Source organism: Meriones unguiculatus, chromosome 17, assembly GCF_030254825.1.
Source record: "Meriones unguiculatus strain TT.TT164.6M chromosome 17, Bangor_MerUng_6.1, whole genome shotgun sequence".
Classification (NCBI taxonomy): domain Eukaryota; kingdom Metazoa; phylum Chordata; class Mammalia; order Rodentia; family Muridae; genus Meriones; species Meriones unguiculatus.
The window spans coordinates 75,748,833-75,773,287 of NC_083364.1; the positions used below are offsets into that span (position 1 = coordinate 75,748,833).

At 36.4% G+C, this 24,455-nt stretch overlaps 1 protein-coding gene across 24 annotated transcripts in view; it reads right to left on the reverse strand.

The window, feature by feature from the left end:
- The window catches only part of Robo2 (roundabout guidance receptor 2), a 1,624,501-nt gene that overhangs the window by 139,885 nt on the left and 1,460,161 nt on the right, over positions 1-24,455 (reverse strand). For all 24 annotated transcript variants that reach the window (XM_060370640.1, XM_060370647.1, XM_060370638.1 and 21 more), the window contains 3 exons: positions 22,493-22,650; positions 21,480-21,600; positions 8,530-8,668 (listed from right to left, as the gene is read on the reverse strand). In XM_060370640.1, coding sequence (XP_060226623.1) covers positions 8,530-8,668; positions 21,480-21,600; positions 22,493-22,650 — 418 coding nt within the window. The remainder of the gene's footprint in view (positions 1-8,529; positions 8,669-21,479; positions 21,601-22,492; positions 22,651-24,455) is intronic.

Consider the following 24,455-nt stretch of genomic DNA (forward strand, 5'->3'; position numbering starts at 1 on the left):
GTGCTGAGTATTTCCTGATAAGTCTCAATGACTTTCTAGTCTTGGCTGTGATCCTAGTCTTGTTAACCCTCTCCGCATGTCAGCCAGTCTGAAGGCTCTGGTGTATCCTGCTTTGATGGAAGAAGCACTCCTACTGTGGCTCTCATGATGGGTGATACCCACGTGCCAATGACAGGTGGCACTCAGACAGATCCTTTTGCTCTAAGAACTGGCACCTGGCTTTGGCTCAGCCTTCACACAGCACAAGAGCAGCCAGATAATGGGCATCAGAGCGCCTCTTGACTTCAATGCACTTCATATCCTGAGTATGTTCCAGCTTGGGAGTTGATGGCTGGCCAAAGCAGAGACCGAGTGCCAGGTCCAGCATTGTTCCTATGCTGAGATTCTCAACAGATGGACCAGCATGGTCACAGGACCAGGCACCATGACCTCCCACCCTAGCTGGCAATTAGTTTTATGTTGACAGTAACTATTAGCACCTATCCGATGAAAACACAGGAAAAGTTCCATCCTGGCAATAATGAAAGTTTTCAATTAATTCAGTATATATAAACAAAATGTTGAGCTTCGGTCCTCAAGAAGATTTTGTGCACTATTCCAAGTTTATATTTTTATTATTATTACAATTTATTCACTTTTTATCCCTGCTGCAGCCTCCCATCCCCATCTCCTTCCATTCCTACCCTCTCTACCTCTTCCCTTCCTACTCCGGTTTCCTAGTCCACAGATAGTGGAAGTCCACCTCCCCTGCTAGCTACCCTAGACTATCAAGTTTCACGAGGACTGTCTGGATCCCCTTTCCTAGTAAGGCCACCCCACCAAAGGGAAGTGATCAAAGAGCAGGCAACCAAGTTAATATCAGAGATAGCCCCTGCTTCCCTTACTAGGTGGCCCCTATGGCAACTGAACTGCCCATGGACTACATCTGAGCAGGGAGGTCTAGATCCTTTCCATGCATAGTCCTTGTTTGGTTCATCAGTCTCTGCAGGTCCTGCTGAGCCCAGATATTTTTGATTTGTTGCTCTCTTTGTGGAGCTCCTATCCCCTCCATGTCTTTCTATCTTCTCTTTCTTCTCTAAGGTTCCATGTACTCTGCCCAATGTTTGGCTATGAGTCTCAGCATCTGCTTCAATACCCTGCTGGGTAGACTCTTTCAGAGACCCTCTGTGGTAGGATCCTGTCCTGTTGTCTGTCTTTTCCAACTTCTGATGTTTATCTCTCTCTCTTTTTTGTCATTTTTTTATTTATTACAATTTATTTCTGTTTTTTTTTTCTTTATTTTTTATATTAATTACAGTTTATTTACTTTGTATCCCAGCTGTAGCCCTCTCCCTCATTCCCTCCCAATCTTACCCTCCTTCCCTCCCTCATCTTCTTCCTGCCCCTCTCTAAGTTCACTGATGGGGGAGGTGCTCCTCCCCTTCCATCTGATCCTAGCTTAACAGATCTCTTCAGGGCTGGCTAAAATGATGTCTACCTTGTTTGCTATTCTGCATGAGGATTATGCATCTTCCCTAGGGTCCTTTATAACACTGTCAATGCTACTCATAGCACTAAGAAGGAAGATGACCATGGAGAAGCTATTTAAATTCTGTGCTAAACAAATCTGTCACACATCCTTTTTTATAAGACAGAGGTAGACACAAAGACATGCAAAGTCAAGCGGCGTCAGAACTTCCAAACCAAACCTGGACAATAGACTATATGCATATAATGCTGTTGGCATTTGTACAAATAATATTCCATAATAATTTCCCTTGCAGTTGGTACATGTTTTTCCAAAAAGAAATGGGTAAATACTTAGTTAGCACACACACACACACACACACACACACACACACACACACACACACAAACACAAACACAAAAGCATTTCGATTTACACCTTTGTAGTTGTTTATTTGGCTCATGGAGACAGACACTTTCAGACTGTAGTGTATATACATCGCTTTTCTAATGTTCTTAGTACTCCTTTCATTTTCCTAAAACTGTTTTAATTGACCAATTTCCACTAGCCATTCTAATCAAAGAGGTTATTTATCAGGAGCACAAATTACCACATGTCCTTGAGGTGCACACTGAACATCAGAGGAAGGCAGATCTGCCCAGCGGGGTAGCTGAGCACCTGTGCAGCATCTCTGCATCCCGGCAGCACACGCTCTAAACAATAGAGCTTCCAGACAATTAATACAGGAACATTTCCCAGGGCTAACTCTAAAGAGCCACTTTGTTCAAAATTGCACAAAAAAGGGGGTTATAAGTGGTTCTATTCAGTTTCTCTTCTGAAAAAAAAGCATGTATTTCTGTGAATCTCATATTTCATGGAACTAAGAATTCTAGAAAGTATCACTTAAAATAGACTTTAGAAAAGGAACTTGTCTATGGGCTGAGGAAAATTGATAAAATTTGCACTATATTTCTTTAAATGCTTATTCTGTAGGCTCCTTTCTGTTTTATGAAATATTCATGAATTACCTACCCTATATGGAAGCCGTCAACTGCATTTAGAAGTGGGAGGCATACGTGAAACTATAAATGGCATTTTTTTTTTGTCATAGCAAAGCTATTATGAATATCCCATTCTGCTGTAGATCCTTACTGAGAAAGTTAGTGTCACCTTAGAGTTAGTTTAGAAAACAAAATAAATAAAATTTGTGGTGCTAACTAACGATGACATGGTGAAAGCCACATAAGTGATGAAATAAAGTTAATGTTCAAGTTACAGTATTTTGCTAGCAACTTGAAACACAGACCTTGCTTTAATGTTCATAGATGAGATTATAACTAGGACAATCTCCGTCTGGTTACCCAAACTCTAAGCTTTGTTTTAATGCCTCCACCCTATTAGGTTGAGCAGAACATTGAAGTAGATGCCAATTTTGTTCTTCCTACATAAGCATACGATATTTGCTCTTTTATGTAAGCTTATAACATTTTCATAGAGTTAGCAGCATATGGATCTTTGATGTACTCTTTTTGACAGTTTATTTTAGGGTGTAAGACGACACAGAGCAGAAAACTGCCCTCTTCATCATAGTTTCTAGGAACTTCCATCACATAAATTACTCGTGAATACATATATTAAATCACTTGATCATCAAAGACCACTAGTAAGCACAGGCACCTAGGGTCGTCTGACATACAGGGATGCAATGCTGAGAAGAAAGTGTTCTACCTCAGTCTTTTGTCTTTGATGTATTCAGTATGTAAATGGCTGTCCATACTGCCTTGTTTCATTAACCTACAATTCAAAGAATAAAAAACACTGCTTGTGCTATGCTTTAAAGAATTACTTTTGCAAACTGGTGATGAGAACTGAGAACTTTCAATAAATTTTTGCTTCTAATTAAATTGCACATCAGAAAATGTCTTATTTAGATAAACCATTACATGCTCTAAAGTACCTTCCTTTTTTACCTTCTCTTTTTTTTGTACTTCTGTGTAAAAATCCTGTTTCTAAATAAAAGAGAGTACTCAGGTGTGTTGGTAAATGCCTGTGATCCCTGCACTGGAGAGGTGGAGGCAGGAAGAATGTCACGAGTTCAAGGCCCAACTTGGCAACCTATTGAGTTTTTAAAAGGTCATGCTAGGCTACATGAAACTCTATCTTTAAAAATATTGTTTTATAATATTTATTCTTTATTCATGTGTGTATGTGTGTTCATGTGGGTGTGTGTGTTTGTGCATCAAATAACTTGAAGTTGGATTTACAGATTAAATGCTCTGATGATTTTTATAGACACACAAAAAAATCAATTGAATTATTTCCTCCTGATAATCTCTTGTAAACTAGTATCTTAAGTTGTTTCTCAAAGAAATTACTAGATTCTGCTAAATAGACACAACGGAAAATACCTTTCCATTTTGACTCTCAGAAATTTTCCTGTAAAATAGCATTTATCTGCTTGAGCTTAGGATTATTATTAGACTTTCCATGTTTCCTACTTCAACAAGACATTCTAGTTACAAAAACAATTAATAATATTTCAACAGCATACTGAAAAAGTATGCTGTTAAACTTATTAAAGTTATTGATAGAAAAATCTTAGGATGCTAAAGTGAAACAGAATAAATAGACATATTGTTACTATTTTTAAAATATTCTTACCAGGATGAATATAGCTAAGGCAAAAATACTTCCTTAGTTCATCGCTCACCGAAAGGTTAGCACATGTATCTTCTTCTGTATTGAAGGTTAAGTAGCTATCATAGCATTTTCATCAAGTTAAACATGAATTGAAAAGCTCCCCTTGCTTCCAAAAGAAAAATAGTCACATATAACTTCCATAGTAATTATAGGCTATGCAGCTGCCCTAACAAAGCTCACTATCAATGTGTTAAATCTGAACAACTACACAAACTATATTCAAATTTCAGTAAACACTAAGCCAAAGAAATGTCATCCCCATACCCATTACTTTTACAAGAACAATAGTCATCTCCCTTGTCTCATACCTAAAAATGGAATTAGTGTTGTTGGCTTAGATGGGCGGCTCACTGAAAAGCATTCCTGTTATCCTTCCCCAAGCAAAGAGGACTCTTTGCCTTTCATGTTTGTTGCTATAATATCCTTGTGGAATGTATACAGTTTGTTCATTCAAATACTGATTTCTCTAACCCATTATCTGGTTTCAATCTTGACATTTCACTGTGATGTTTTCTAAGCATTACCTGTTTCGAGTTTGTGTAAACATGCCACAGTTTGTTCTCTGTATTTTCAATAAAACAAGGGGACAATGCTGTGCAATGGAGAGAATATGGTGGGACATCCTGGAATGGAGCAGAGCAGAAAGTAAGTGGGAGGAGTCGGAGAGCAGAGAGCTGCAGGAGAGGACTTGGAACCAACAAGAGAGATGAATTGGACCTAAGATATGACTAAAAGCAAGTATGATGTTGGAAATTCTGAATGGGAGGAAGCTATGTGGGCTTATAGGTTTAGGATGGAGTAATCATTGCCCAGCATTGTGCTCTACATTAATTAAGTAAATCCTAGTCTCTGTGTGGTGATTTGGGCATACAGCTGGTTTAGGAATAACTGCTGATTAACTAAAAGATCAATAATAAAACATTAATCTTCAACAACACATGTTCAATTAAAAGTCTTTTAATTGATTTGCATAACAAATCAAAACTGAATACATTTCTTTGAAACAGCACTTGAGTCTGAAAAGTGAGCAAAAATGCCTGATCTAAATCAGGATGAAAATATCCATCTACAGTTCATGTAGAACATCTCTAACACAATGATTTAGAGCTAATATTTCCATTTGTCTAATATTTTTGTTTTTTAAAAAAGGCTTTTGAAGTAGGACCTAATGATTCTTTGGATTTCCTCAGTGTCTGTAGTTATGTCCCCCTTTTCATTTCTAATTTTGTTGATTTGGATAGTGTCTCTCTGCCTTTTAGTTACTTTGGCTAATGATCTGTCTATCTTGTTGATTTTCTCCAAGAACCAGCTTTTGGTTTTGCTGATTCTTTTAATTGTTCTCTTTTTTTCTAATTAACTGATTTCTGCCCTGAGTTTGATTATTTCCAGCTGTCTACTCCCCTTGGGTGTGTCAGCTTCTTTTTTTTTTTTTTCTAGTCCTTTCAGGTGTGCCCTCAAGCTGCTTGTATGAGATGTCTCGAATTTCTCTCTGAAGGCACTTTAGTGCTATTAACTTTCCTATTAGCACTGCTTTTGTTGTATCCTATAAGTTTGGGTATGTTGTGTATTCATTTTTATTGAATTCTAGGAAGTCTTTAATTTCTTTATTTCTTCCCTTACCCAGCTATTGTTGACTAGAGAATTGTTCAGTTTCCATGCTTGCATAGGCTTTTTGCTATTTCTGATGTTGTTGAGGTCTAGTTTTAGACCATAATCGTACGATAGGATACAAGGAATTATTTCAATCTTCTTGTATCTGTTAAAGGTTGCTTTGTGCCTGAGTATATGGCCAATTTTGGAAATCAATGTGGTGCTTTTTCCAAAAACTGGGAATACTTAGATGTACCACTCCTAGGCATATATCTGAAAGATTCTCAACCACACAACAAGGGCGTTTGCTTAACTATGTTCATAGCAGCTTCATTTGTAATAGCAAAATCTGGAAACAACTGAGATGTCCCTCAACCAAAGAATGGATACAGAAATTGAAGTAGAGAAGTTGTGGAATACTACTCAGCTATTAAAAAGAAGGTAATCATGAAATTTGCAGACAAATGGATAGAACTGGGAAAAAAATGACCCTGAGTGAGGTAACCCAAAAGCAGAGACACCCATGGTACATACTCACTTATAAGTGGATATTAGCCATATAATATAGGACAAACAAACTCAATTCTATAGACCTGAAGAAACTAAGCAACAAGGAGTATCCTAGGGAAGATGCTTAATTTTCATTCAGAAGGGAAAACAGAATAGACACTAGAAGTGGTAGAAAAGAGAGAAGAGTACTGGAGCCTACCACAGATGTCCTCTAAAAGACTTCAACCAGCAAGAGATGGAAGCAGATGCAGAAACTCACAGTCAAACTTTTGACAGAGCACAAGGAGTCTTATGGAAGAAGAGAGATGTAAAAGGACACAGAGGGACAGGAGCCACACAAGGAGATCAACAAAACCAAAAAAAGCTGAACCCACGGGGTACTGCAGAGACTGATGCATCAACGAAAGACCATACACAGAGAGGGCATAGACTCCCTGTTCAGCTCAATCTCCATATGCGTTCTGTAGTAAAGGGAGAAGAGACAGTCTCTGACATGAACAGTTGCCTGTTCCTTGATCACTTGTCCCTGGTGGGGATGATCCAGGAAGTCCTGATGGGACCTGATAGGCTAGGGTCAGAGAGTAGGGGAGGAGAACTTCACCTATCAGTGGACTAGGGAAGAGGGATAGGGGAAGAAGAGGGATGGAGGGTGACACCAGGAGGAGATGAGGTAGGGGGCTACAGCTGGAATACAAAGGGAATAAATTGTAAATAATAATAATAATAATAATAATAATAAATTTAAAATAACTATCCCGACTGCTACTGCAGTACTGTAATCCCCATTGCAAGAGACTAGAGATCAGAGCTCTGCAATTTTTTGAAAACAAAACAAAACAAAACAACAACAACAAAAAACAGACTAAGAGTTTTCTCACATTTTAATTGTATGTATTGTGAATGTAGTTTATATGCTACTTGTATATGTTAGATTTTTCACAAAATACATGAACTTTGAGGCAAATGATTTTTACAAGACATAGAAAATAGTGGAAGAGTAATTAATCACTTAACCCATATTCAATTGGAAATAAACTAGTCCTAACTTATGTTTTAGTTTTGTCATTCAAAAATATAGGCACATTGAAGCTCAAAGCAATCTCACAACTTTCTAGCATATATTTTTATCTCAACTTGATCTTACTTAAGATTATAGTACACATATACGAAATTAAAAAAAATTGAATGTATTACATTCAAATAATTTATCTGGCATTTAATTATTTCAACATCTTTCTTTAGTTGTGAAAGCTATTTTGTAGATGTTAGCAATAAGTTAAAGTGGGTTAAAGTTGTACAGGCAATCATGTATATATTTTGTTGTTCATATAAATCAAAATATCAGCAAATTAAATCTCAATTATTAAAAATGCAAAATTTTTACAGTCTCTTCAATTGTATTGCTCTTGTTTTGTTTGTTTGTTTGTTTGTTTTGGTTTGGTTTGGTTTGAGACAAGGTCTCACTATGCAAATCTAGCTGTCCTGTGAATTACTATGCAGACCAGGCTGACTACCTGACTGCCTCTGCCTTCATGGTGCTGGGATTAAGGGCTTTTGCCACCAAACCCAGCTTACAGTCTCTGTAATTTAAAATCTTTAATAAAAAATTAGAAAGGGCAATCAAAATATTTTATATAAGATTTTAAGTATTTTCAGCTGTTTAGATATAGTGTAGTGAAAAGATTGCGATTGGTAAGAGAATAATTAAAGGATTGGAGAACCTGTCTCCAGGGAAAACAGAGTGAGTCCCCTGAGGACAACCCTCCTAGGAGGTCATCTGTTTGATCTAGCCTCAGCTTGTTAGATTGTTGCTCTCTGTTTTATATAAGGCCCTAATGCCAGCTGTTCTCAGCAGCCTTTTGTTATAGACGGTCTGGACACTCATTGCAGATTAAAATCATAAAAGCAGGGCCCATAAAGGACACCTCATGTCTGGGTGGCCACGGATTCAAGGAGTCATTAGCAAACATACAAGTAGCCCTGAGAAAGATAATACCTTAGGAATGTTGGACATGTTAGGTAGAGAGAAGGACCAGACATTAATGTGGATTTCCAGAGAGGAGGGGGGGGCTATGACTGGGATATAAAATGAATAAATATAAAAGTGAATATTTAAAAAGAAAGAGTGCCACCATAAGTCTGAAAGACTTTGACATGCACACAGTGGATGTGAAACCAAGAATAAGAATCATAGGTCCGAATGCTATCCAGGATGTGAAGGGCTTTGGTAGTGGAACCATGGATGATGGTGTTCAAAGTGTTGCTCCACACCATAGACTTACCTTCCTCTTGGCAAGTCTGCATCATCCTTTTTCCACCTCACAGTGGGCTGTGGATCTCCTTGGACCTGGCAACGGAATTCTACAGCCTCTTCTTCTAGCACCACCTGGTTAATTGGCCTCCTGAGAAATGTGGGTCGCTCTATGGGAGAAGAAAGGGAAAAATGACAAAAAATAATAAAATTAGATGAGGCACATGTGATTTGTGTAAAAAATAAATAAAGCAAGAGATATGTAGTTTGTTAATACACACATACCTAATGCGGTATTTCACCTATATCAGTAAAGACCTTATTAACTGAATACAATTAAACAGAAAAAAAAAAACTGAACATAAGAATCAATATGGTTTCGATATAAAACTGTGTATAACCTTCTGGGAAAAATATGAAGTTGATATTCAATGAATTTCTGACCCAAAATATGTGAAACTGATCCTTAAAATAGAAAACACTAAGTCACAAACATGGAGTTTAAAATGATTACTCTATTATCACAGTTCAGAGTAGAATTGGTAAAAGATAAAGTTGATAAAAAGTAAGAAATATTAATGACGAGATCATCAACAGCATTCCAGGAAACTAATGCACAATCAAAAACGTTTTCCACTTGATATACTTCTTTATAAAGACCCAATGCATTCATCAATATTTTTAATTCATGTGTTGAAAATTATCTAACATTTTAAAATACAAACACTGTTTCTGTTTTGCTAATTATTTACTATCCTACCTAATTTACTTTATTTTTCTTCAGTATTGTCCTTTACTGTTTCAGTCTTTTAAATCTACCCTTTGAACCATATTCTAGCCCTTTTCTATAGAATATAAAAATGTATCCCTGATCACAAAGGTCTCCTATCAAAGATACATATGAGACAACCACACCCTAGTTATAGCCCTTGTCCAGTAGTCCAGTATCTGTTTTTCTTTTTCTTTCTTTTTTTAGTTAAAGGCCAGCCACTGGAAAGTGTACTTCTTAAATTTCATGGATCAGGCCTTCGAATCATATGTTAAGTCCAAATTTGCTACTTACTGAAGGAGAAAGTAAACTAGGTCATGAAAGACAAGTCATTTCCAAAGGGAGTTGACAAAGTGAATCTGGCCATATGGCCATGGTTAGTCTTTTAGGACTTCAGTTTTAACTGTTCTAATTTAGAATTGTGAATATAATGTCACGGAGATAGAAACACACTTAGAAGAAAGCCTTTGTTAAAACTAAATCACTTAAAATAAGACACTAAGAACACGTTTTGAATACATACTATTATTGATATATTGATATTGAGATCAATATTCATAAAACAATTGTGAAACTGCAATGGGGAATTTTTTTTAAGGAAGCCAATGATTGCGGGTATTTAAAAGGTTGATAATTTCCATGTCCACAGAGAATTAGCTGGTAGGTATCAGAAGTGAGCTGCATATAATATAGCATTTGTATTCTCCAACTCCAAAATTCAAAGGAATGAAAGAAACAGAAAGAATTTTATCATTGAAGGTACATTCATTTTCATTTTATTGTTATGTTTTATCTATATATGTGTTTTGACTTAATACATTTCTGTGCATTACATGTGTGCATTGTACATGGAGGCCAGAGGAAAGCATCAGATCTCTTGAGACTACATACAGATGGTTTGAGCTACCCCGTGGAATTAAACTCAGGTCCTGCGGAAGAAAGGCCAGTCTTCTTGACTACTGAGCCATCTCCAGCCTGTTATCATAGAAAGTTTCTAAAGTAGAGTTTATAAGCAAGCCAGACTAGAAAATGATGTTTTGTTCCCAAAGAGTATAACATAGGCAGAATTAATTAGCGCTAAAGAATGCAGCCTAAACCACATAGAAAGTGTACAAGTTGAAAAGATTGATTTAATTATTTTTCTTTTTCTATGTTGGTGTGTGTGTGTGTGTGTGTGTGTGTGTGTGTGTGTGTGTGTGTGCATGGTGTACATGAACAAACAAATGTGTGGAAATATGTGCATGGTTGGAACATGTAGAAGCTTATATTGGAAATTATTCTCCACAGTTCTTTCACCTTATTGTTCTAGGCGCAGTTCTTTAATCAAACTCAAAGGGTCATGGTTATGGCTTATCTTGTGTCAGTCTCTGCCTTCCACTGCTAGAAATGAAGAAGGGACTCGCTCTCCATGTACCTGGGCATTTTCATAAATCTGGGGATCTGAAAGCTCCAAACACTGATTCATCCCATAGTACCAACATTTCCCTTTCAAATTGTGGACACAGGGGCTGGAGAGATGGCTCAGAGGTTAAGAGCACTGACTGCTCTTCTGAAGGTCCTGAGATCAATTCCCAGCAACCACATTGTGGCTCACACCATCCATAATGAGATCTGGTGTTCTCTTCTGTCATGCAGGTATACATGCAGGCAGAACTCTGTATACATAATAAATAAACAAATCTTAAAAAAAAATTGTGGACACAATGTGCCTCAACTAAGTAAGTTATGCATGATGATGCTGAGTTATTGTTTCTGCAATAAGTAAACAATAGTTTTAGTTTATCTTTGTAGATGTTCCAAATGTTAATAGTAAATTAGCAATGGAAGTGAGATGGGTATTTTCTGTGCTGTTTGATGTATTCATCCAGAGTCTGTATTAACCCCTAGCAAACAGTGAAGAAACCACTTGAGTTTGAAAAATAATATTTCTATTCGGAGAGACCTCTTCTGTTCCTCTGATGTTAATGGAAGTATGTACCATAACCTGGCTTATGGAGGAACAAGCTACAGCAGTATTTTCAATCATTAGGCAAATGTAGATTTAGCCTCGCCTACCCAAGACTCCAAACTTAATGGTTTGTAAATAAACAGCAACTTGATTCCATAAAGAAAGTAGTGGGAAATGAAACTAGCCATAAGCTGGTGACCGTGGCTGTGAAGTGCACTTGGAACAGCTCAAGGAAGATGACAAGCTGGCTGAAAGAAAACTGCTGAAGGCGCTTATGTTCCATAGCAGAACCCTTACAAAGTGTATGACAAGGCTTGCATTGGTAAGTCTGTGAAAGGTCAAATAGAAGAGAAAAATGAAATACAAAGAAGTTTACTGAGTAAAATTACCTCATTTTAAACTGACAGAGATGCTGAAGTTTTAATTAAGCCAGTAGACTTAAGAGATGCAAAATAAATTTTCTATCAGAAGAGCAGAATGAAATATAGAAGTGTAGAAGGATTTTTAACAAATTGGACATATTGGTAAGTATGTGTGCTTAATCTCTGCATGTTTAAACCATTGTGTGTAGCATTTATAGTCCTTCAAGTTAAGTTAACTTTGAATTAATTGTGAAAGGAGGTTACATATGCAACAGCAAATAAACTTACTTTTAAAATAAAACAAATATGGTAACATCTATAGCTACAGCATTTAAATTAATGTGTGTGAATGCATGTGTGCCTGATAAAGCTCTTTGATCACCTCCCCCTGGGGGTGGGGTGCAACCTTGCCAGGCCACAAAAGAAGATAACGCAGCCAGTCCTGATGAAAGCTGATATGCTAGGGTCAGATGGAAAGGGAAGAGGACCTCCCCTATCAGTGGAGTTGGGGAGGAGCATAAGTGGAGAAAATGAAGGGAGGGTAGGACTGGGAGGAGAAGAGAGAGGGGGCCACAGCCAGGATACAAAGTAAATAAATTGCAATAGATAAAAAGTTTAAAATATATAAAAGTTCACAGTCAAAAATGGAATGCCAATATTTCTTTAAAAGATAAAATGGCAATCTCATTTTCCCTGACATCAGATAGATGGTCATCTTCATATTAAGAATCAGTAAGAATGAGAAAGTAAGAAAGTGTCCAAAACAGACAAGTCAACTCACCCAGTACTTGCAAATATCCTTAAATTCAATATAGAAAAAAAATGGTATTTTTTCTAAGTACAAAAACAAACAAACAAAAACAACAAAACAAAAAAAAAAACCCAACAAAACAAAACAAAACAAAAAAACGATGACAGTATTGGTAGCAATACTGGAAAATGAGGAGTTTTGAATAACATATTACAAATTAATATGCTGAAAAATCTGTTGACACTAGAATCAGATAAAATGTATAGAATACTAGAATGCATTGTAAAGATATCTAGGTATCTCACGTGACAAATTCTTATAACATTATACTGCATGTAAACTGAAAGCAGTTCTACTAATGCTTAATAGAACCTGACACTTGTTCTATGAAAGTTCATAAATATTATTCTCAGGCAAAGTTTTGAGTGTTCTCTTTAACATGTTCCAATCACAGTATTGTGATAAATAAACAATATAAAAGGCATACTTTATATGAGACATATCATAGAACATGGGAAATAGGCTCTTTAAATATTTTTGATTACCATACATGGTGGAAATACCATCATTTTTACATGGTGATACAGAGAAGCATTTGAGTTATAATTTCAAAAAGCAGCAAAATAAGGAACCCCTGCTGCTGTTCTGGTTTACCCAACAGGAATGGATACCTTCACACTGATCCTCCTCTTTCTTTATGCCTCCTAGCAGAGTCAGGCTGCTAAGTAACTAGATAATTACAGGGAAGCAAGTTTATACAAGTTTGAAATGTCTGATATCAGGCACTGGTACAGTATAATTCAATTGACAAAAAAAAAAAAAAAAAATGGAGGCCAATCTGACATAATCTGATTGGCCTGTTCTTTGATCACCTCACCCTGAGGGGAGAGCAGCCTTACCAGGCCACAGAAGATGACAATGCAGCCATTCCTGATGTGATTTGATAGACTAAGATCAGAAGGAAGGAGAGGAGGACCTCCCCTATCAGTGGACTTGGGGAGGGGTATAGGTGAAGAAGGGGGAGGGAGGATGGGACCTGGAGGGGAGGAGGGAGGGCCTTATGGGGTATACAAAGTGAATAAACTGTAATTAATAAAAATAAATAAATTTAAAAAATGGAGGCCAAGAATAACGCAGATGAAAGACACTTGCATATCTACAGCATATCAAGATGGGTTTTATACTGCAGAATATCTCAGCTCTGCCACTCTGAGATACAATGTAGGAATTTATTGATTAATTGGACTTTGTTCACATAAACTTTCTCACAAATTTATGTAGTATTACTCTAAGAATTTCCATAGCATTTTCCCAATAAATATTTCTAACTTGTATTATTTGTCATTCTAATTTTGTTAAATTAATTTTCTAAACCCACATTCTGGTTTGTGATACATATATTGGCCTATGGAAAATAATGATTAAAAACTGCAGGTTTCATTAACATGCCATATATTTAAAGAAAAGTTGGGAAGAAATATTTTCATCTTCTGTTAATCAAATTTGTTTTCTGGAAATATAAGAAACAGAAATGTGAATATTAAAGACTACAAAATCGTATTTAGAAACAAAAAAATGTATTTTTAAATGCTTTACATTGGTTTTTGCTACCATTATTTAGACTATTTTAGACTAGAAAGCCAAATAGAAATGTCTAAAGTGTCTTTCTTTGTTCTAAATAAAAAGTCAGGAGAATAACAGTGTTAATTTGATAATAGAACAATCTAGTGAGAGATAAGGATAATATTTCATATTCACTAATGTCCACAGAGATTGTACCCAGGAAGCTCTGAACAATTAAAATAAACAAGTGTGGAAATCTTGCTCTATTGAACAAGCCAACTTAATTTTAAGACATGTTAAAAATAGGACCACTGATTTTTTTTCCCATGGTATCCCCTTATGTCTGACCACATACTGAAAAAGCAGGGTGGGAAACCTCTGGAGCCATCTGTGGACTGCTTATCAATTAGATTAGAGTCCCCTTATGTCATCTGAACCCTAATTATATAACTATGCAGTGATCAGAGACAACTTCTTTGCCAATGCAATTAACTTTTTTTTTCTATGAGATTAACTGGATTGAAATCACCTGCATAACTTGCTTGCAAGGTTAATCTCCCTGGAGAAACCCTGTTGTGTGCCGGTGTGTTACTCTGCAGAGGACAGCTCTCAAACAGCTCTGTCAGCCCAGGTCCAAATCAGCATTGTGGAAAAACCCAACTTTACCAGCAGCTATAATCAAATGTTAACACCTTGTCCCATTGCGGTCATGTCAACATTATTCAGGGAGAAAAATATTCAGCTTAACACAAAATACCATAAATCCAATAGGTGGTTGAATAATCTTTTCTTGTTTTAATGCTGCAGTAAGGAAATTAACTACCCAGTTAACACATCCTCCAACTGTATGTAGTCATTGAGAGTGGCTGTAAAATTGCCGATGACTATGCCATGACAGCTATTTCCAGATGACCTTAGCAATTTTAAGGTAAAATTCACTTGACATTGTAAAAGCAGTGTTGTTGCTATAATCGCATAGTTGGGGTTGTTTAAGTCCTGTAAGAAGAAAACTATGTAATAAAGGGACATTAGTGCTAACTACTGCTTGTAAACCTTGCCTTGCCTTTATCTGCTTCACTGCTCTACCTCCAAGCAGTGGCTATAAGGTAAAGAAGTCATCAAATGGTTGGATTCATGGGTCTCCTTTGACCTCACAGGTTATGTTTAAAGGGAGGGAAGTTTGATAACTATTAAATGAGATTACTGTGCCCTTCCACAAAACTCGGTGATAATGATCAGGCTACCTAGCTGTGATTACAATAAATTCTCACTTCATTAAGTTCTTTTTGCCAATAATTTTTATCCTTGGAAGCAAAGACCAACATAGAAAAAAAAATTGGAGAGGAAAATTCTCTCATCGTATTTTAAAAACAAAAGTTCACGTTATTCCTCATAGTAGAATAAGAAGGGCCATCAGAGAATATGTTCCTTATAAACAACATTCACCTCTACCTTGAAGGTTTAAAACAGTATAACAGAAGCTTGAGACGTGTGCACAAGAAAGCACTACGTTGTTTCTACCAATCAGGATAACTTACAGCTTGAATTATAACATGAAATCTGCAGCATACAATTAACATAAATATTTCCGTGTTAATGAAATATAATTTTTTGTTTTTATGTTTGTGTGCATAGGTGTTTTGCCTGCATATGTCAGTGTACCATTTGTGCATGGTGACAAAGGAGGCCAGAAAAGGCTGTCAGAGCCCTGTGACAGGAGTGACAGACAGTTGCCGTGTGAGTACTGGAAATCAAATGCTGTTTCTCTAGAAGAGTTACCAGTACTCTTAAGCCTTGTGCCATTTCTCCAGCCCCAAGACACAAACATTTCTTAAATTTTCTGAGTTTGCATTATTCTTAACTTTATCTCTATGTATTTCAGCGCCTCTCAACATATGAGCCAATTTTCTCATCTAGTAAATGAAAATTGACATCACAAGTCCAGGACTCAGTCCCCCATGAATTGAGCAGTTACTAGTGTGCAAACACTAACTGAAAATCATGAGATGAGAAAGTTTACGATGCTCTTTAAAAGGATGGAAGTACAATGTGAATGAATCTCAATACATGATGCGCTATCTGAAAAAGGCTTTCTCTGTAAAATCAAAGCAATCAAGAGAAGAGGTGACAAGTGGAAAAAAAATACGGGTAAAGGGAGGCAAATTAATACCCACAAAGAAACATTTTTAATTCAAAACAGTGTTAGAATTGTGCGAGGCCAAGCCAACATAGTGGTGCGTGCACGGCCCCCCCATCAGAAGGGAGGGAGGAAGGACTGTGAATTGTAAAACAGCCTGAGCCACACAGCAAGAATTCTGTCTCAAAAGAAAAAGAAGAAAACTTCGTGTCAGACAGAAAAGATGCACACGAGGCAAAATGGCTATCAGCAGAAAAGATTACTATCAACAGTGTAAAGAGAGAGAGAAAAAAGATCTATAAGTTTAGCATGCAATTCATAAATACATGCTCTGCAGAAGCCAAACAGAAAGCCCCCAAAATTTAGTAGAGGAGACGCCTTGGTTGAGGGATTTCTTATTTTGATTTACTAGCTTATAAATAAATGTGGAGGAGTGCCAGATCAAGGCATACAGTGCAATGTTTCAGAACAGTGTGCTAAGAGAACACACTGCTAAGAGTCTGGAAACAAAAATGAATAAATCAAAGGACTCTGACCATACGCAAAAGAATAGCAGTCACAATCATAGTAGACTTCCCAAGACTAACACAAGGAGCAAAGAGCCACTCTGAAGAGTCACAGAAAAGAAAGGAATGTTGATTGTAACTTGAATTTCACATAGAGTAAGAGCATATGGTTTTGAAATGTGTTCTGAGCTGCAGTCAAACAGAAAGCAATAGAGAAATACTTCTGTAAATGGGATATAAGGAAGCAAACACAGGATACACAGAATTCAGAGTGCAGGCTCAAGGTAAAGGAAGAAAAATCAGGTTGGACCTACTAGAGCTGGACTGAGTGGACGGAGAGTCTGGGATCTTGAGGACAAAAATGGAGGAGGACATATTGAGTTGTGAAGAAGAGAAAAAAGGCTTTACCATTTTGAAACAAGCATAGAGTCAGAAGACAAAATGAATCATAATATGAAAATATTTAGTTCACAGGCCATATTTACATAGCTAAACATAACTCACATGTTTTTTATTTGCCCATGTATATTACATGTATAGGTATGAGCACATACGTGTTTATATTTGTCCGTACCAGTTTAGCATGGCACGCACATGGAAGTCAGAGGATAATTCTATTTGTCACTTCTTACAACCCTTTCTTGAGATTGGATAGATCAGGCTGGCTGGCCTGAAAGCTTCAAGGAACTCTGTCTCTCCCTCCCATCCTGTTACAGAGAGATTAGAGATGAGAGCTACTATGCTTTTGCAGATTTAAAATCAGATCCTCGTGGTTGATCACTCAGGCATCTCTCTAGCCATCTAAATTTCAACATTAATAGAATAAGTGATTCTGAAAAGAATATACTAGAAACAGGTCTTTAAAGAGAGAGAGAGAGAACAAAAACATAAGGATTGGAAAGGGGTTGGTCAAATTAATATTTTATAAAGTAGAATATAGAGCAAAGTCATAATATATAAAACATATACTAGAAAAAATATGTTTAAGTTATTGAAGTGAATACTGAAAGAGGGAGGGACAAAAGAAACTCACAAAAGTGATCAAAGATGAAGAGTGTGTGTGCACCATTGTGTGCGTATGTGTCTATACATACATGTATTCATGCACACCAATGCACACATGAAGAATTATTTAAAAAACTATGAAGAAAATTATTTCAGTGTTTTATTTTGGCCCATAATGCCAATGATGCATATTAAAATTACAATGAATAAAACTGATATTTTGTATATTATTTTAACATACTTAAAATATTTAGATGATGTATGCCTATTTACCCTAATTTCTTCTATTAGTATTATTATTGATGGTTCTTTTTATTTTTTTTCTTTTTATCAATTACAGTTTATTCAATTTGTATTCCCCTGTAGCTCCCTTCCTTCTCCTCTCCCAATCTCACCCTCTCTCTCTCTGCCCCACTGTTGTCTCTCTTCCAGTCCACTGATAGGGGATGTCCTCCTCCCCTTCCCTCTGATCCTAGTCTATCAGATCTCATCAGGAGTGGCTGCATTGTATTCCTCTGTGGCCTGGTAAGGCTGCTTCTCCTCTAAGGGGCAGGTGATCAAAAAGCAGGCCAATCAGTTCATGTCAGAGACAGTCCCTGTCAACATTACTATGGGACCTACTTGGACACTGAACTGTCATGGGCTACATCTGTGCAGGGATTCTAGGCCATCTCCATGAGTAGTCCTTGCCTGGAGTATCAGTCTCAGAAAAGACCCCCAGGTTACATGCTTCAACCCTAGTGTCTCTGAGAAGGCTTGGGACCTTTAATGTTTGGCATATGCACTAATTGTCTGTGGTGTAGGGGAGGGCGTGTTCTTTATGAAATTGTCTGGACTTTCTCAAAGATGACAGTGCCATAAAAGACCAGAATGAGACATTCTGCTTTCTAGATTTGAAAATGTCTGCTTGAGGAAAAGGTTATCTCATGAACAAAAGTATGGCAGAGGAATATATAAGGTAAATCATTCATCTAGTTTTTAAAATCAGTTTACTCTGATCACACCTTTTTGAAGGCAGTACACATTAGAACAACATGACCAAAGTATATTTCCTAGAACATGTCCACTTGTTGAAGAATAAAAATACTGAAAGGAAAGGTTTTTGCAGTAATCTAGATGGCTATCATATAAGAAAAAAATTTGGCTCTCCTTGCAAATTATAAGTGAATCCCATTTCTCAAATAGTAAGCATTTCTGATTGCTTTTTCTGTTGAACGTCATTTAGAGTAAAGCTCGTATATCCTAGTTACAGAGGGACAGTGGTAGCCCAATACCTTAAGTTGAACTTGCAGCTACCCGAGATTAAAGCTGAGCAGGTGGCGGGAGTAATATCAGCGATGTTGATAAACTTAATTTAAAAAATGATAGTGTTTAATAATGTTGGAGTGAAAGGCAGTTCATGTTTGTAATGTTTTTGATGTAAGAGATTCAATGTAATAAATGAGGTGAGTGCCACTGTTTATCTTATTTCTCTAAAATTAAGAGTTATAGCACACCAAAGCTCTCTCGCACAGCAGTCACAGCTTTGGCTACTACCAACACTTCACTACCTATTTATGTATTTATTTTCTCAATCTATCTATAATTATCTATTATTATAGATAATATATAATTATATATTATATACATATATTATGTATGCATATTATATGTATATGTATGTATTAATATATAATATATATGTATGTGTACATACACATAGAGTATATATTAATATAATATATACATATATTTATTTTTGATCATATCATTTCCCTTTTGCCAATTTCTCCCTTATACTCCCATCTCCATTCCCCCACATTTCCATTTCGTTTCTTTCTATCTCTATACGTATTTCTCTCTGTCTCTGTATCTCTGTCTTGTTTTACTGTCTTTCTCTTTCCTATTTTACTTTACTTTGAGTGTACTTCTTTTTTTAATATACATAATGGGATTTCAGTTTTCTCTCAACTTATTGTATATAAAACCCCTTAAGCCTGTTTACACCATCAGATAACTATTTCTCAGCTAACTAAATCAATTCTTCAACAGGAACTGCCTCTGGATAAATTTAATCTACTGGGTTGATAGCTATTTTTAGAATAATTTAGAAGTTGTATCACAATTCTTGACAGGTTTAGGGGTCTCCTACAGTTCTTCTAATGTCTTTAGGGAAAGTTGGGTAAATATTTCATACTACAGACACATTACTGGTAGATCTAATTGCTTTGGTAATGACATTGAACCCTTTCACTTTCCTTCCTAAGACAGTCTATACTACCATAATGTAATGTTTTCTGTTCAAGAGCTTGTGGTAGCTAAAAAAAAAAAAAATAGCAATGAGTGTTTCTTTAAATAGAAGAGCCATACTTGTGGGCTTTCAGTGCTGATATTCAGTGACCACTAATTTCATATCTTACCAGACAAAACTGTATTTTATTCATTACTGGGTAGAAAGAGTTTTGAGACTCTTAGAGATGACTCTGTACAATTTAGAGCCAAACTTGAAGTTGTCTGGGTAGGTGAACAAAAGTTTACAGGCATGCATTTAACAGAGTTATAGTTACTCATTTTTTTAATGAGTTACGGGACATTTCCTGACTTTCTCATTTGTGGCGTATGCACAAGAAGTATTTTCAGAGATTACTCAGCATGCAGGAAGTTTGAGAAGAGGCCCTTATCTTTCGTTCAAAAAGCACAAGGCCGAGGATCTGGCTTGCTTCCATGTATGTGGACCTATCTGCATTGCCCCCGTGGCACGCCTGGTTTGGCTACCCAGAGGCTATTTAAGCTGTGGGCTGGCTTTCCCCGGGGTCCGAGGATTGTTCAATGTTCCTGAATAAACTGCATTGAAAAAAAAAAAAAGAAATAAACATACATCTGCTGGAAAAAAAAAAAAAGCACAAATGAAAGGGCATCACGTTTGCTTCCATTGTGATGGAATGTAAGAATGTATGTTGCTTCTCAAGATGCAGAAGCAGCTTCATTAGAGAGCCATGACAGACTTCAAAGGCACACTTGGGCATGTCCTGGAGAAATGACCATAAGTAGGACCTTGCCATACAAGCATGGAATTAAGAGTTATTTTACTCTCATAGGAAAATAGTTGATTTTTTAATATTCCTCTTAAATTTTAAAAATATTATATCATAATAAGTAAATTAAATTCTACATTTAAATCCACATATAAGCATACTTGTGTATGTATATTATGTATGTATGTATATATGTATGTATTTGATACATGATAAATATATCAAAAAAGAAAGAGTGATGAACATTGGACATGTTTATTATTTCAAATTGTCTTAGAAAAAGTTTTTTTTAACATTTTGATAATAGTACAAAAAGGAGAGATAGTGATTTTTAAAAGTTTGACATTACAGTTTAACATAAACCTCCCAAATCCCAATTCTAATCATTATTGATTATTCTAATTAATGAGTAATTGTTCATGTACGTTCCAATTCTTAGTGTTAATAAAATACGACTATTTATAATTTCTAAAAATTCATATTACCAGTTTGACAGTCTGTAGAATTATTGACAAGACCTAAAATAGAAGCTCCCTCATGGACAGGGTCAAAGTTGGTTTTGTCAATAATACTGCAGCCTGAGGTAGGAAGATGTAGCCTGAATATGTAACTACCATCTTGTGGGCTATGGACCTTTTGAACTCAGCTGAATTTAAAAGAAAAAAGGTAACCATGTGGCAATGTTCTTCTCTCTTCACTTCCTGACTGTAGATTGTTCCTCTCTCCTCACTTCCTGTCTGATTGTTCCTCTCTCCTCACTTCCTGTCTGTAAATTGTTTCTCCCTCTCCACTTCCTGTCTGTGGGTGCTATACTATGCTACTGCCGCTCCACCTTCAGCTGCTCCTTTGTTCAGCTGTTCCTTGTCTAGCGTTTGGCCACAGAAACAAGAAAAGGAAATAGTAAATAATTTAGAAGACAGTCTTACCAAAGACAGTCAGCTCTGCAGGGTCGCTGTCTCTTTCTCCCACCATGTTGGTCCCCACACAGGTATACATCCCTGCGTCACTTTTCCTGGTATTTGAGATCATGAGTTTCCCACCACGGATCTACACAAAATCAAAAAGAAAAAGAAAGAGGTTCCAGTTAACAGATTTGGTTATTTTAAGAATAAGCAAGCTTACGTTGAGTCAATAAAAGAATTATTTAAAGAATCAGATTATAAAGGAAATGGCTTTTATATATCATTGAATTTTGAGATGGCTTGAAATATACCAAAAGTCAGGGTGTATGTTTTCAAAATAATGGTAGTGAATCTAAAACCACTAAAACCAAAGTCTTATTGGCATGGTAACTCTTCCTGTTAACAATAAAGGCATAAACATATGAATATATATTACAATTTCTACCAAGCATTTAGATTTTATGTACTGTTCTCATCTCACTGTACATATTTCATAAATTCTGATTTATAACAAATATACACAGATATAATTTATTGGAAATAATATTTTTCTAGACAAAGGAAACAGTTTAATAAATACATTGTTTTTCAGTCACTTTATTTTATAAAAATGTAAAACTAATTAATAGTATCAAATGTAAATTTTATTAAAGTGATGTCGCCCTCATTATTTTCTTTCATAATACTAAATCTAGAGTAATATGAGAGGTAGGAGATATGCTCAATGACTACCATTTATATTTAAATATCAATGTGTAAAGCATAAATGACCAGTAGAAGCTTTTATAGAGCTCAGATAGCAATATCACACTACAAAGTAAGTTACATATTCAAATTGTTAGACTTATTAGTATAATGTAAAGATTATGGTCATCTTATTAAGTCCCACCTAAAAATTATTTCCACATTTAAGTCTTTTCACTATAGTTACCGGTGTATTATCATTTAGATACAATTTTGTTATTAATTTGTTAACAAAATTTGTTCTCTTGATGTGAAATTTGGCGCCTCTAGAGCTTTCTTATAACTGAACTCACACTTATTCTCTCTTCCTTGTCATCAATTCGGACTTTGTCTTTTTTCCAGTAGATGGTTGGTTCTGGGTGTCCCCGTGGGGGCTGGCATTCCAAGACTGCAGGTTCTCCAGCTGCCACTACTACATCTGTGGGGTTTTGCCGGAAGTCATCTCGCAATACTGAGGAAAAATTAAAACAGATAAAAAAAACATGGTTTATGACAATATTCCATTTCCCTCACCAAAATTAACCTCGAGTCTTACCCAAGTGTCATAGTAACAAATCCTGGGTATTTCCGATGTACAAGCCATGTCCATTTGAAAATATGCTAAACCCAACCTAGGTGATCACCGATGGGGAAAGTGCTATGATAGGGTCATTTATATACATTTTGGTGCTAAAATTCAGTTTTAAAAATGAGATGTCAAATAGCAGTGAAATAAAGCATTCATGATATAGTTCTGAGCTTTAATAACTAAGCAAGGTATGGTACATTTCCTGCACTGTGGTTCTACTCTCTGTAAAGAAGAGCATATATGTTTATGTGTCCGTTAGTGCATTGTATTAAATCCTGATGCAAGCTTATGGGCACGTGTAAAAATGGGTCTATAAGAGAAGTGGAGTGAGAGCTCTGAGAAGCTCTTTTTCCTATGACATGAATGTGGGTACACTCCACACAGCTTTCCACACTTCAGTAAGCAGACTCATTGTTGACTTTTGCAACGCTCTAGCACCTGCACACAAGAGCTTCATTTTTATTCTCCACCTGCCAAGTGACATCTGGGCAGCGTGACTTGAAGAACACAGATACCCCTTACAGCATGGTTGCAGCCTGAATCGGTTTTCATTAATAGGCAGAACAGCAGGTTGGACCTCCGACATAACCTCTAAAAATCTGGCATTCGTCAGATGTCCAAATGTCACCTACCTATCAGTATGATCCTGTTTTCAGTTGGCAAGAAGGGAAGTCTGCATGCCTTATCAGACTGTAGAGGATTGAACGGATATGGCAAATAGTTGCCATAACTATTTTTGGACAAGCTCTCAAAATAGGTGTAGAGACTGGCTAACATGTTTCCCTCCACTGTCTTCATGTTTCCCAACTGTATATTCATTTTCCTTTTCTTTGATACCCCAACACTCTCAAGCTTTATTTTGTCTTATGCATTTAGTATTATGTTTTTTGAGATAGCTTCATTATGGCTGGCCTTAAACCAATGATCCTACAGTCCTCCTACTTGTCATGTATTGTGAGCATAGGCATGTAACACACTCTAGAAAACAAGATTTATTTTAGAGTATGTAAAGGTGAAACGTATCTATCTAATCTATCATTGATAGTCTATCTACCTGTCTATCATCTGTCTATTAATCATCTGTTTCCTTCTCTATAATACTGTTATACATATGTGGGGTGTGTCTGTTTCTATATGTATGTATATGTTCATTAGATGCATACATGTGTGTATAAGCATACATAGATATGTATGTCATATACTGTATGGACCTCTCATTAGACAGCCTCACAGTCTGTTAGGTACAATTACTGAAAATATGGATTATGTTAAGCCATATGCCTTCCCCATTCTATTAGGAGACCCCCCTCAGCCCTGTACATCTTTCTTTGCTGTGAGGAATCTTTAGGTTACTTTTTCTTCTCTAAATGAATTAAAAATGACAACAACAACAACAAAATCTTTATCATGGAAATAGCCCCAGAGAAACAACTGGTAACTTTTCAGTTATTTCTTTCTTTTTTTTTTTTCTCATAGTACACCCTTTAACAAAGCTTTCCATCTTAATAGAGTCATAGCCATGTAAGAGAGCAGAAAGCAGTTTGTTTTCTATTGAAGGATCAGTAGCAAAGCATTCTGTACAGACTGTTCACTCTTAACATAGAAGCCTTCCTGCTAAGGATATAATGTTATCATTAGCACTGACAAGTGCACAGGTTGTTTTCCTCTGTGTGTGTGTGTGTGTGTGT